This window comes from Myotis davidii, unplaced genomic scaffold (genome assembly GCF_000327345.1).
Source record: "Myotis davidii unplaced genomic scaffold, ASM32734v1 scaffold630, whole genome shotgun sequence".
Classification (NCBI taxonomy): Eukaryota; Metazoa; Chordata; class Mammalia; order Chiroptera; family Vespertilionidae; genus Myotis; species Myotis davidii.
The window spans coordinates 212,757-227,714 of record NW_006282083.1 but is presented as its reverse complement, the minus strand read 5'-3'; the positions used below and the strand labels follow the sequence as shown (position 1 = coordinate 227,714).

Sequence of the window (14,958 nt, the reverse complement as noted above, 5' to 3'; positions counted from 1 at the left end):
CTGTGGCATATAAAACATGAAAGGAATCATAGGTGCCTGGGAGAGGAAGGAAGGATTGTTAGGAGGTGAGTAAAGAGGATAGGAGAAATTGAAAGATGGCAAAAAGAAAGGGCTGCAAGTGGGATCCAAATAGAACTTGCAAAATTTGAACTAGGAACAGCCTTAACCGCTTAGAATGAGAAGCTCCTAACAGGGAAGACAATAAATCATCTCTTAACCCACAAGTACAGCAGTTATAAGTTCCACAGCCACTACCACAGCTGTCATTTCAGTCCATCAGGTTTCCTTCCTCCTGTGTCCTCCCTCCTTCCTCCTGCCCCTACCACAGTCCTGGGCGTGGGGTGGGGGGACTGCTTCTGTCTGTCTTGTGCTCAGATCGCCCAGACAAGAACTTTGTGCATTATGCCCAGGAAAGCCCTCTTCCCACAGTCTCTCCCTCAGAGTGTAACAGTGATCAGCAAACTGCGGCTCGCGAGCCACATGCGGCTCTTTGGCCCCTTGAGTGTGGCTCTTCCCAAGCCTTAGGAGTACCCTAATTAAGTTAATAACAATGTACCTACATATATAGTTTAAGTTTAAAAAATTTGGCTCTCCAAAGAAATTTCAATCGTTGTACTGTTGATCTTTGGCTCTGTTGACTAATGAGTTTGCCGACCACTGACATAGACAATAGGGGGAGTGGGGGCGGGGGTGGGGCGGGAACTGGGGGGAGGGGAGTTATGGGGGGGAAAAGAGGAACAAATGTAATAATCTGAACAATAAAGATTTAAATAAAAAAAAGAAAAAAAAGAAATGACAATAGTCTTAGGAGCTCTGTGTCAGGAACTGGGGGCAGGGACCAAATATATGTTTTTCATTATGTCACACATGCCTTATCTTTTGACTGCCTACTCTTGATGAAGAGCATTTACCTCCCTTTCACACAAAGTCCCAATCCCACCACACTTCTCATACATGTGCTTTTCACCTCCCAGTACAAAGATACAAGCTACTGCTCAGGCCAATATGCAATGTTTTCTAATGATGACCATGTAAACACCATTTCCAATTAAGCCATGGAGTGAATAAAGATACTTTCCCTTTATGTACAACTCTGTTTTCCTTGGAATTTACAATTGTCTTCTTTGCTGTTGTTAGTTTACTTAGTATATGAAAATGCCCTCCACAGCCTTCTGGTTTGCTCCCATCAGGATGTCATGCAGCTGTCCCTGATCCTTCCACATGTCTCTGATGTGGGACCCCTCCTTCCTGAGTCCCACATCTTTTTTAAAAATATATATATTTTTTATTGAAGAACCAAGATGGCGGCATAAGGTACAGACCTGTGCCTGCTGCCTCCCACAACAACATCGAGACTACCAACTATAAAACAAACAGTTATCATTCAGAACCATGGGAAAGCTGGCCAGTGGAAGCTCTACAACTGGAAGAAAAGAAAGAAGAGCATTGAGACTGAGTAGGTTGTGTAGAGGCTCCAAGAAAGGAGGTATGGAATCGCGCACCGGATGGCTGCAACTGGATGCGCGGGTTTTTTCAATCGGAAGGGGCTGCAGACTCTCGAGTGCACTGAGCTTGCTTGGGGCGGAATTCTGAGGTCCTAGACCCCTACAGAGAGAGGCGGGACAGCCTTGCAATGAGCCGGAGAGCGAGGGTGGTTGTCTCACGGAGCTGCTCTCCAGCACTCGGGGATGCAAGACTCTGAGTCGTGGACAGGCGAGGAGTTGCAGAGATGCCATTGCCCTTGGCCCCGCCCTGGTGATTCGCCAAGAACAGAGGTGCAAAGTCGCGCACCAGGCTGGCTGCAACTGGATGCATGGTTTTTTTCAATCATAAGGGGATGCAGACTCTCAAATCCACTGAGCTTGTTTGGGGTGGGATCCTGAGGTCCCAGAACCCTACAGGGAGAGGCGGGACAGCCTTGCAACGGGCCCGAGAGCAAGAGTGGCTGTCTCGTGGAGCTGCTTGCCAGCACTCGGGGTTGCAAGACACGGAGTCGCTGAGAGGCAAGGAGTTGCAGAGATGCCATTGCCCCTTGCTCCACCCTAGTGATTCCTGGGGACCCCAACTTACTCAATTTACATCCCCACCCAAGCTGTGCTATTGGCACAAAGAGAACCACCAGCATTTTTGCAGCCCGGCCCAGCAGAATGCAGATTTCAACTCCTTGCATACATAAGGGACACACTCAAGAAGCAGAATCAGGTTCGGAGGAAGCTAGAGCTGGACCTGGCTGGGCCGGCAACATGGAACCGCTATACCAGCAAATGCACAGGCAGATCCACCAGATCCAGTCTCACATGGGACGCTGGGAGGCGGCAGACAGGCCATCTGTGCACTTGATAGAAAACGAAATCCAAGCAAGCACCAGATATTCAGCCACCAGGAACACCTGGAGATTTTGTGCAGCAAGGAGCTGCCCAACAAAGGAAAGAATGCCAAACTTCGTGTTGCTGAGATGGCCCCCGTGAGGCTGAGACAGCCCCCGTGAGGCCAAGGTGGCCCCTGTAGGGCCAAGGCAGACCCTGTGGGGTGGGGACAGCCCTTGTGAGGCTGGGACGGCCCCTGTGAGGCTGAGGTGGCCCCGGTGAGCCTGGGACGGCCCTGGTGGGGGTGGGACGGCCTCGGTGGAGGTGGGACAGCCCCGGTGAGGTTGAGAGGGCCCCGGTGAGGTTGAAATCAGCCTCGGTGAGGTTGAAACAGGCCCGGTGAGGCTGAAACGGCCCCGGTGAAGCTGAGACGGCCCCGGTGAGGCTGAGACGGCCCTGGTGAGGCTGAGACAGCCCCAGTGAGGTTGAGACAGCCCCAGTAAGGTTGCGACGGCCCCGATGAGGTTGAATCGGCCCTGGTGAGGTTGAGACGGACCCAGTGAGGTTGCGACGGCCCCGGTGAGGTTGAAGGTGGAAACGGCCCCTGTGAGGCGGGGATGGCCCCTGTGAGGCTGGGACGGCCCCTGGGAAGCTGAGATAAATACCACATTGAACTCACTCATTTATGGATAATAAGAGTTCATCATTATAGATTGATGAACAAAAATGGATACAGAGGCAGAGCAGCATTGTGCAGAATGTCAAACTACAGTGGGAACCCTGGGGAGGGTTGGAGGGTAGGAGATCAACCGAAGGACTTATATGCACGCATATGAGAATAACTAATGGACACAAGACACTGGGGCGTGGAGGAAGCTGGGGGAATGTCAAGGGGGGGGAAAAGGATACATGTGTAATACTCTTTGTAATACTTTAAGAAATAAAAAATATATACATTTTTTATTGATCTTTTACAGAGAGGAAAGGAGAGGGATAGAGAGCCAGAAATATCGATGAGAGAGAAACATCGATCAGCTGCCTCCTGCACACTCCCTACTGGGGATGTGCCCACAACCAAGGTACATGCCCTTGCCCGGAATCAAACCTGGGACCCTGAGTCCACAGGCTGACGCTCTATCCACTGAGCCAAACCAGTTAGGGCATGAGTCCCACATCTTGTTCTTGCTTCATGTACGCCTGCATTTTGTTGGAGAATACTCTCCACTGGTTTCCTGAGTGAAAACTCAGAGGTAAATATTTTGAAACTATACAAATCTAAAAAAAAGTCTTCTTTTAAAGTTCCAATATTATATTTATATCAAAAGCAGAATTTTTTTAAACTTTCCTGGATTTAATGAAGCTAACTTATCAAATGTATACATATACATGCATATATATTTATTGTGATAACGCTGATTTATAACTTTATGTAAGTTTCAGGAATGCAACATTATAATTCAACATTGTACTCACCACAAATAAAACCTAGTTCCCAGCCATCACCATACAATTGACCTCCTTTAGCTATTGCATCCTCCCTCCAGGTCCCCTTCCCCTCTGATAACCACTTATCTGTTGTCTGCCTCTATAAGTTTATCTTTTGGATTTTGTTTGTTTGTCTTATTTTTTATTTTATATTCTACACTAGAAGCCCGGTGCACAAAATTTGTGCACTCAAGGGGTTCCTCAGCCCAGCCTGCACCCTGTCACAGTCTGGGACCCCTCGCCAGTAGTCAGACATCCCTCTCGCAATCCTATTTTTTTATCCTCACTCGAGAATATATTGTTATAGATTTTAAAGAGAAAGGAATGGAGAGAGAGAGAGAGACAGAGAGAGAGAGAGAGAGAGAGATCAATCAGCTGCCTTCTGTACGCAACCCAACCTGGGATCAAACCACAACCTAGGCATGTGCCCTGACTGGAAGTCAAACCCACAACCTTTTGACAACACTCCAACCAACCCAGCCATACCCCAAAGTCCTTATTTGTTGAGATGTTGTACTTATCCTCTAACTTTCCAATCATTTTATTGACATTATTAAATTAGTTTTTATTGTTTCTTCTTTTAATTTTACTTTCACAAAAATTTCCTCAGCCTTTTCTTTCAATTATTCTATTGAGTTATTCATTTCTGTTATCATATTTTGAATTTACAAGAATTTATGTTTAATCCTGTTTCATATTTTTTACAGAATCTTGTGTCTTCATATATTATCTTCTTTTATTTCTGAGGGTACTAGTGATAATTTCTTTAGAAGTTTTATTCATTGTATATATATTATTTTCTCTAAGTTGCTGTTTCCGCTTTGTTTTGATGGCTGTCCTATTAGAGGGATTCTTCCAATTTCTAGTGATTGCTGATTTCTGTTAATATTTAAGAGCTGTTTGTAAAGGAGAAAAGAGAGAAAGAGAGCAAGAAATTGAAAATCTTTTTGAAAAAACTTCCCTAATTCGGTCAAGAAAATAGACATACAATTCCAAGAAGTGCTAAGTCCCAAACAAGAGGAACCCAAAGAGACCTACACCAAGACAATTAAAATGCAAAAGGTTAAAGACAAAAAGAAACCTTTAAAAGCAGTACAAGAGCCCTAACCAGTTTGGCTCGGTGGATAGAGCGTAGGCCTGCAGACTGAATGGTCCCAGGTTCGTTCCAGTCAAGGGCATGTACCTTGGCTGCGGGCACATCCCCAGTGGGGGGTGTGCAGGAGGCAGCTGATAAATGTTTCTAATTCTCTATCCTTCTCCCTTCCTCTCTGTAAAAAATCAATAATATATATTTTTTAAAAAGCACTACGAGAAAAGCAGTTAGTTGCCTATAAGGACTGTCAGCTGATTTCTCAACAGGAACTTTGCAGGCCGGAAGGGATTGACAAGAAATACTTAAAGTTATGAAAAGCAAGGACCTTACAACCAAGACTATTCTACCCAGCAAAGATCTCATTTAGAATTAAAGGGCATATAAAGAGTTTCCCAGACAAGAAAAGCTAAAGGAGTTCATCACCACCAACCCAGTGTTACATAAATGTCAAAGGGTCTTCTTTTAGAAGAAGAAGAAAAAATATTAAAAATATGAACAATAAAATAAATATACATCTATCAACAATTAAATCTAAAAAAAATAAACAAACAAGCAGAACATAAATGATTCATATATACAAAACACATTTGCCAGATGAGAGAGAAGCTGGGGGGATGGATGAAAAAGGTGAAAGAATTTAGAAGTACAAATTGGTTGTTACAGAATAGTCATGGGAATGTAAAGTACAGCATAGGGAATGTAGTCAATAATATTCTGATAATTATGTATGGTGTCAGATGGATGTGAGATTTATTGGGATGATCAGTTGGTAAGTTATGTAATGTCTAAGCAATGAGGTGTACACCTGAAACATATAATAATGTATGTCAACTATAATAGAAAATTTTTTTAATTATTAAAAGAAGAAAACTTGCCCTAACCAGTTTGGCTCAGTGGATAGAGAGTCAGCCTGTGGACTGAAGGGTCCCAGGTTCGATTCCAGTCAAGGGCATGTACCTTGGTTGCAGGCACATCCCCAGTAGGGAGTGTGCAGGAGGCAGCTGATCAATGTTTCTCTCTCAGTGATGTTTCTAACTCTCTATCCCTCTCCCTTCCTCTCTAAAAAAATCAATAAAATATAAATTTTTTTAAAAGAAAACTCTTAGGACAAATTTATAGGTCAAGGCTATAAGCAATTGTATCCTGTTTCTCTTGACTATATTCTTCCCTAACTCCTTCCTTGAACATGGATGCTTGTGCTTGAGGCAAGTGCTGGAAGCCAGAAAGACACCAGACATTATTATAACCTTAGAACTTACTGAAACTTGGTTAAAAAAGCCTTTCTCCCTAGGTGAGGCCTGTATAGTGCCTTACCTTAACCTAACTCACATGACCAAGTATCTGCAGACTCTCCAACCAGTGATCTCTGTCATATTTAACATATCTCTAGGATCCCCAGTGGAGTACATTATTGAAGACAGAGGTCTTTGTAATCAAATAAGCACAGTGTGTAACGTAAGACATAAATCCATTATAAACATCTCACTAATTCTTATTAAGTGGGGAAAAAGTGATGTGGATTCATGAAACTCAATTATTTCCTTTACTAATGGAAAAGGAAAAAGTCCTCCAGGATCAATTTAATTAACACTTTTTATTTATTTGTAATTGGCATATTGTTTTAAATACTTTAAGTTTCTGAATTACCTGCAGTTTGGAGGGCTTAATTGAGCTATCTGAAGTTCAGTGTGCACAGTAACGGTCTTGCTCTCAGGACCATTCTTCACAGAACTAGAAAAGTAAATGTCCATTGATATTTAGGTATTCAGATATCCTGACTTGGTGAGACCTAGATTCCAGTGATTGCACTTGAAAATCTTGAGTTGCAAAGACTTGTACTCTGATCATTCTCATAGTAAAATCTTACCCGAGACAGGGTTTCTTCCACAGGTGTGAGGTAGGTGAGACTCCCTTCAGAAAACGAGTAAGACTGTGCTTCTCAGTCAACTGACAGACCGCCTACAGAATGTTTATACTTTGGGGCTTCTGTCTTCTCTGTGCTGCTTCAGCAGCATGCCTGATTTGGTTTTATAGAGATGAATTTCAAGGAAAACATCGCCTAAATTTTATTTCAAATTACATCTCTCTGATGTCCAAAAATGTCAAGTTCATAATCTGCTATTATGAGATGACTCAGAAAAGAGAACTGTCCTGTCAATCACAATCTCTATTATTTTTAAGGACCTCTAGTTTCTATTACAAAAGCAGAATGCCAGAGCCCATTTGTCATTGAAAACTGAACACTTACTTAGCTGGATGAATGAAAACCATCATGTGGTAGGTTTTTTTTTTTAATTCAAGGTCAGGGAAAAAAATGTGTTGCTAATATTTTTTTGGATAGGTTTGAGAGACAATTTTCCAACAGTAAATTTGGCTATATACAAAATGAAGACAATAAGCAGAAACCTGACAACTTTTTTCTCATCTTCCTAAATGGTAGTTTTAAAATCACCAACCTAGAGATTTAGTGTCCATCTGAGGCTATTTTTTCATACCCCCATTTTAATACATTTAATCCCATCTGACAACAAATATAATCCCATCTGGCCTTGCTCTTTGCACGGGTTCTGTGTAAGAAATGCTGAAAACCCCACCTGCCATACAGGGCTTCAGACCAACAGATGGTAAGACTTCCCTTTGCGGATGCCTCCCAGGCACCCCAAAATCAAAATATGACTCACATTTATCTCCCCTGTTGCCAAAACAGATTTTTCTCTAGACTCTTCCATCTCTAAATATCACCACCATTCACTTAGTAGACTGAACCATAAGAAATGGCCTTTTTTTGTAGGTCATAAATAGCTGAATATTGGCAATTTCAAACAGATCAACCTTTTCAGATCAGAAATCTGGGTGAAATCCCTCTTACCTCACTTCCCTTCAACTCTTACAACAAACCAATCATAAAAACTTATAAATTCTATTTCTCACACAGGTTCTAAATCCATCTCTAAAGCAACCACTATAGCACAAGTCATCATTCATTGGCCTCAGCAATCAATGAGATTCATCCAGCTAAGTAAGTGTGCAATGACCAGTGTGTCCTCTTTAAACCACACGTTAGATCATCCCACTTCTATGCTAGAAACCAGTCCACAGCCCCTCTCTGCCCTGCACAGAGAGCAGACACTCAGCGGGGCCTCCAGAGCCCACAGCCCTGCCTTTCAGTCCCACCTCACTCTGTTTTCTGGTTATTTTACTCTTTTATTTTCTTACTATGTTCCTTGATAGTCTTGGTTTTGATATAAGTTCAGTAATTTTTCTATTTAGTATTTTTAAAAATGAAATTGAAATTACCTTAAAAATTCAAAATCAAAAGGCTGCACCAAAACTCTGGACCTTTTCTGAATTATTCCCTAGCCTGGCTATATCTAGTGATAGTTACTATTATAAGAAAAAATAGCAATAATCAAAGCTAATATTTACTGAGGGTCAAGCTGACAGAGCAAATTAGGTGCAGAACAACAGGGGAGCTGTGAGGTTTGCAGAGCTAGTAAATGGTGTGCGTCAGAAAGACCCATCATTCAAAGCATGCTTTGGATGCTCTTAGCCCCTCAATCTTTGGGAAAGACAACCTTTCAAACTCAGGGACCCTCTTTCTACACCATGAAGACTAAGAGCAGTGACTACAGACAGATCCAAGAGACACATTTTTAGCTGTAAAATGCCTCTAAATGTGCTCTGGTTAATCCCACTCCATTTCCAGGGACAAGTCTCTCTCAAGTGGCACTTCATTGAAACAGGGTTCCTACCGGGAGGAAGAGTCTCTGGGCAGCACAGGGTTTGAACAGCTTCCTCCACTCCTGGGGGTTTCCCACGGAAAATGTGATGGGGTAGATTCTGTGCACAAACTTCTCCGTATACGAGTCAGGCCACTGCTGTAACTGAAAAACATGAAAGTCAAGGGGAGGATGATCAGACCCCCAGAAATATGGAAACCATCTGGAGCTTCTGAATGGTCAGATGGAATGTATTCCAGAAACATACATAAAAAGTCTAACTTTGTCACCACTTTGATGCTCCCCGAGGAAAGACCATTGCTACTTTCAGTGGTGGCAAGGTGACGGGAAACACATGAACACGGTGAGGACAGAACAAATGGAACAAACTTTCAAGAGGGAAATTGGGAAAGTGCTAAAGACAAATCCTCAAAGACAAAGATACAGAATTTTTACCAAAACCTATTTTGATAGGAAAGAAAAACCACACACACACTTGGGAACAAACTAAATGCTCCTAATTCATTATGATAGAAATATGCAATGGACTACTGTACAGTTAGAATAAAGTAGATCTATATGTGTTGACATGAAAATAATGGTTATGATATTTAGTTAGGTTTTAGGAAAAGCGAGAGAGCAAGATATTGAAAACCTATTTGAAGAAATGACAGAAAACTTCCCCTACCTGGTGAAAGAAATAGACTTACAAGTCCAGGAAGCACAAAGGGTCCCAAACAAGAGGAACCCAAAGAGGCCCACACCAACACATATCATAATTAAAATGCCAAGGGCAAAAGACAAAGAGAGAATCTTAAAAGGAGCAAGAGAAAAGCAGTTAGTTACCTACAAGGAAGTGGCCATACATTTTAATAGTTGGAAAAATAAAATCAAGAGTAATATTTTGTGATGTGAAAAATCACATAAAATTTGGATTCCAGTGTTTATAAATAAAGATCTTATTGAAACACAGGCACACCAATTGTTTACATGTTTCTACGGCTGCTTCCACAGGAAAAGCAGAGGTAAGTGACTGAAATGTACAGCCTACAGAGCCTGAAACAGTTGCCAGCTGGTCTCTCACTGGAAAAGCTGGTCAGGCCCTATTTTAGAAGTAATTCAGTCTAAGTATCAGCCAGACAAGAGGGAATGAAGGATCTGATCCTATTTCTGATGTTAACATAAAAAAAGAAAAATAACTAAATACACCAGAACTGTTGTCCCTGAGCATATTTTTTCATTTACAATTTTATGACTTCTTTTCTAATGTATATATACTGCTTATATAGTCATATAAAAGTTTTCAAAAAAAGACAGATCATTGGGAACACTTTAAATCTGTAATGTTAAGATGGTTATTTGGGGAAAAACCAAGATGGGAGCATAGGTAAACACCTGAAATTGCTGCCTCGCACAACCACTTCAAAAATACAACTAAAAGATGAGACAGATATCATCCAGAACCACGGGAAAGCTGGCTGAGTGGAAATTCTACAACTAGAAGGAAAGAGAAGAGCACACTGAGACTCAGAGGAGGTGCGGAAGTAAAGTGCAGAGGTATGGAGGCACGTGCACTCAGAAAGTGCTGGCAACGGAGGATGCCAGTGTCTTTTTCAATCGGGAGGGAGTCTCAATCTCTCCACTGCTCTGAATTCCAGTTCCGGGCGAATCTCTGGGGACCCAGACCCATACGGGGAGAAACTGGACTGTCTGGCATCAGGCAGAACTTGAGGGGGGCTTTCTCTCAGAGGTGCTGGCAGCGATTACCATGGGACGCTGAGACGGGACACTGAGACCCAGGGGCCTCTTAGGGCAGGGCTGAGGATCAGCCATAGCTGTTTGCTCCACCCTATTGATTCCCTGAAACCCAGCCCCACGCAAGCTGTGTGCAGAGGCTTTTGCATATGAATGGCTTGGCCCTTTGCAATCTGAAAATTACCTAACAAACTGCAGCTGGCCCAAGGCCCCACCGCAACTTGCATTGCTTCACAGCTGAGCTCCTGCTGGGTAGCCTCAGGCAGAGGCTAGATTATGTCCTGGAGGTCAATTCCTCCCAGTGATACCAACAACAATCAAGGCTTAACTACAAGACTGTGCACACAATCCACAAAGGGGTGCACCAAGAGTGTCCACCTCAGGTAACTGGGGAGGCTGAGCCACTGGGCCCTACAGGACACCTAGCACACAAAGCCACTCTATCAACACAGGGAAGGAGCCAAAATGCAGAGACAAAGAAACAGAACACAAATGACAGAAATGGAGGAAAGCAAACAGCACATGCTGGCAGGCCCCGGAGCAGTGGTGCCTGCACAGCACCCACCGTCATCCCTGGAGGGGCAGCAGGAGGTCCCAGGTCCACTGGTTTCCTTAACAACTTGATCCTTACCATCCTGTCTTCTGGAAGCTTATCCACCTTTATCAGTCTATGTCTTTTAAATAAAATATTCAGGCCATTTACATTTTCACTCTGCATATAGGAATTGCTGCTGATTGCAAACATTGGACACTCCTGTTGACACTTCCTCCATGGCAAAGACACACACACATGGGCTGTCGCTGCCCCACTGTCCCTGCCAGAATGGATTGGTGGCCATTCCCCTCTCTGTGTCCCACTATTTTCTAATACTGAGTCTGGGGCAGGAGCAAAGAGGAGCCAAACCTAAATCACATGTCCGATCCCAAGCTTCCTGGAGAGTCCAGGAAATCAACCAGCTGCCATTTTCAGCTTCTATTTCAGGAGATGACAAAGATAAATAAAACTTTAAAATATTAAAGATCTACAATGTAGATGGTAAGGATCACCACCATACCTATTGTATTTAAGCAGATTTAAAATAAATTCTACTTAAATAAAGCTCACCCACAACGCGACTTCCAAAGGAATAATGATAGCGAGTAGCTTTTTTTTTTTACCCTGAGGTATGTGACTTTGCACTTCCCAGGAAGTTATTATAAGAAACTTTGGATATTCCCACAATGCTCTGCGTTGGCACTTACAGCTCTGAGCAGTGGCATAACCTCCCCTCCACCTTCCCTATGGCTGAGGAGAAACCCGCTGCTGACCCTCGGCTAACACACTACCACACGTCTAGATGTTCCAAGAATCTTTGTAGAATGAGAAAATATACAGATGACCTGACCCACCACATAGGTACACTCTGCAGAGCAAGCATCATTTGTCCCCTTTGTGTATTCATCTACCATGAGTGTGTTTTACCTTTACTACAAAAACATTGGAACTGAGAATTCAGTGAGTGTGTAAGAGCCAAGATTTTAAATCAAAACTGGCACCACAGTCCGAGTATGAAAAAAACGGGTGACACCATAGGTCCTGCCCAAATTTTAACACCCAAGTATAATTTCCTTCATTTAGTTGAACTTCACTGGTCTAACAAAGACCTGAGGAAATGAGCCATCAAATGGGTAAAGGCATCAGGAAATTCAAAATGTGGCACAACTTCACACGTATCTACAATGATTTCATCCATATAATTTGCTCCTAATTACCCCAAAACTTAGTAATTTTTTATCTATTATGCTCATGGGTCCCCTGGTCCAGAAGTGTGGACAGGCCCAGAAGGGACAGCTTGACCCTGCTCCACAGTATCTGGGCCTCAATTGGAAGCCTGGAAGGGGAGAGCTGTAATCACCTGGAAGCTCGCTTGCTCACATGTCTGGTGGGAGAGGGGAGTTACTGGCTGGGACTTGGTCCCTCTCTGCGTGGACCTCTGCGTGTCGTCTCTCCGTGCAGGCTAGCTGGGCTTCATCACAGTGCAGTGGCCAGGCTCTGGGGCAGGCATCCCAAGAAGAACGAAGCAGAGCCGTCTCCTTTCTATGACCAAGGCTCAGATGTCACATAGCATTACATGTCTCATACCCTATTTTATATGAACATACATATTACGTATGTAGATGTGTATGTATTGCCTATTGCCTTATAACAAACTTAGTAGCTCAAAACCAAAAGCATTTATCACAGATAGTTCCTCAGGGTCAGCAATCCTCGAGCTGCGTTGTTCTGGCTCAAGGCTTCTTGTGAGGTTACAGCCCAATGGCTGGAGCTACAGTCATCCTGACCTGGCACCATTAGCTGGTTATTAATAACAGGAAGGAGCAGAGCGAAGGCCAGATACTACAGGCATGTCACCCGGGAGCTTCACCAGGAGCTGCCGTTTCATACTTCCCAGCGGCCAACAGAGGAGAGGCAGCCGCATGCCCAGTGAAGCTGGGGGGACTCGGGAAGGTGCTTGCTGTCAGTCACAGCTGAGAACAAAGGTCAGCATGGGTGTGGCCACTATAGGGGCACAAAACTTGGGCTATTTACTCCCCTGAACAAAGGAGTTCCCTCTCTTGTGCTTTTACTGCTCTTGGGACTCCTGGGAGTTGGGTGACTCTGGGTTTGTGGGGCTCCCTTGCATTCACCCCCATTACCCATGGCCATGAGGACCCCACACACTGGACTAATGGACTTCAGCCAGCTTAATGCTGAAGAGGCCCTGGCTGCAACATGGAAATAAACTCTGGCCACTGGCACTGCTTCTAACTTCACTGAGGCCCCAGCTCCACTTCCATGACTGGACTAAGGAAACCCATGCAAATAAAAATCACTCATTCTCCCAGGCTAGATTCAGAAAATTCTTTTCCTTGAGATATTGTAAGGCTTCCACCCCCAGCATCCAGTGGGGAAAGGACCCCCGTTTTCTTTTATATCAATCTGCAGGCTGCATGGAGCAGGGGTTCCGTCCCCAGGTTTACCCCTGCGTGCGCGTGCCAGGAGCCTTCCTTCCTGAGCTGCGGTCTCTTTGACCTGCCTGACAGCAGCTGGCTCCCCCAGAGAAAGGGGTCAGGAGAGAAAGAGAATGCGAACAAGAAGGAAGGTGTCACGCCTTTTTAAATCTAATTCTGAAGTGGAATAGCATCACTTCTTCCCTATGCCATTGGTCACACAGACCAAGCTGCGTCAGTGTAGGAGGGAAATACAGAGGGTGTGAATAAGAAGGTGGGACACTGGGGCCTCTGAAAAATACAACCTGCCCACATACATAGCCACACAGCCACAACCTCCTCCTCCTGACCTTGTCTTAAGTGGAAGCTTACGTTGTGTTTGGCTCCATCCTCATGCCCCAGCTCCCTGCATGAGCAGGGACTCAGGAAGCACTTGCCCAGTGGGTGTTGTACAAGACGTGGCTAGTGTTTTCCCACAGCCAGTGTCCTCCCTTCCTGCACACAGAGTGCTTCTCAGCCCCTCACAACACTTGTAGACAATGAATGGGTGCAGAGAAGACGTGTCACTGTCAAGCGGAGGGACTAAAAAGCAGTCGTGATGCGCTGTCTCTTCTCCTGGAGAGGAGACCCAGGGCTTGGAGGCCACAGGCTCCGGCAGGTGCACCAGAGCACAGCTGGTCTGCATGAGAGACAGCCCTGGGATTCTCTGGGAGCAGCCACTACAGCCTGGCCTGGCCGGTTCCATCACAGATCTGTCATCTCTGCCATCAGTCCCGCTGGCCCCAAGTGCAGAGGAGAAAACTGAAGCTCACAAAGGCCACGAGATTTTGTCACTTAGTTTGTAAAATAGGAACATGATTGTTACCTTTATAAAGCGTTGTTATGAGGATTAAGTAATAGTCAACCATAAACCCTTGACAAATGCTTATTATGACTTCCATCATTTCCAGACCACAGCTTCCGACCAGCTATGTATGTTTCCGTGATTTTTCTCCTCCCCCGCCCCCCCCGTACCCTCACTCAGTTTTCAAGGCATTTTGCAAACATATTCAAAGCCCCAAGAATATCTGTTCCCCTGGCTTCTCTTGGTGAAGATGTGACGGTGGTTTCTTCTTTAGGAAACATTTTCTAGCTTCCTGTAGCCTTTCTCTGCCCAACCTGCTGCTTGGGCGTGTCTCACCAGCGGCCTCTCGTGGCAGGCGGCAGCACTGCGGGCTCAGTAAGCAGGTCCCATGCAGAGCAAGGGAGGCATCGGAATCTCACAGACGTTCAGGGAAAACAAAGCTCGCTCTGCATGAACAAGCTGCGGGACTGCGGAGGGGCGTTTCCCACGCGTTCCTCATGTGCTGGCTAGAGAACTACTATTCCTTCCTCAGCACAGAAACAGTCAAATAAATGATGGCTCAGCCACATAATTAACTACTAGGTAGGAATGTAGGGATCCTGACATGGGGAGGAAAAGCAAGTTCCAGGAAAACTCTGAGAGATAATCCTGATTTTGCAAAATACATATATGTTAAGTTGGGTACATAAATGTGCATGCATTATTATGTGCCTATATACTATTACATCCTATATAATAAAGTGGTAAAAGGCAAAATTTCCCTCATGCCCTCACAAGATGGCTGCC

General features: G+C 44.4%; 1 protein-coding gene across 1 annotated transcript in view; it reads right to left on the bottom strand.

The window, feature by feature from the left end:
- Nucleotides 1-14,958, bottom strand: part of GXYLT2 (glucoside xylosyltransferase 2) — a 109,466-nt gene that overhangs the window by 92,403 nt on the left and 2,105 nt on the right. The window contains exon 2 of the mRNA XM_006752671.2: nt 8,637-8,768. Within this exon, the coding sequence (XP_006752734.1) occupies nt 8,637-8,768 (132 nt within the window). The remainder of the gene's footprint in view (nt 1-8,636; nt 8,769-14,958) is intronic.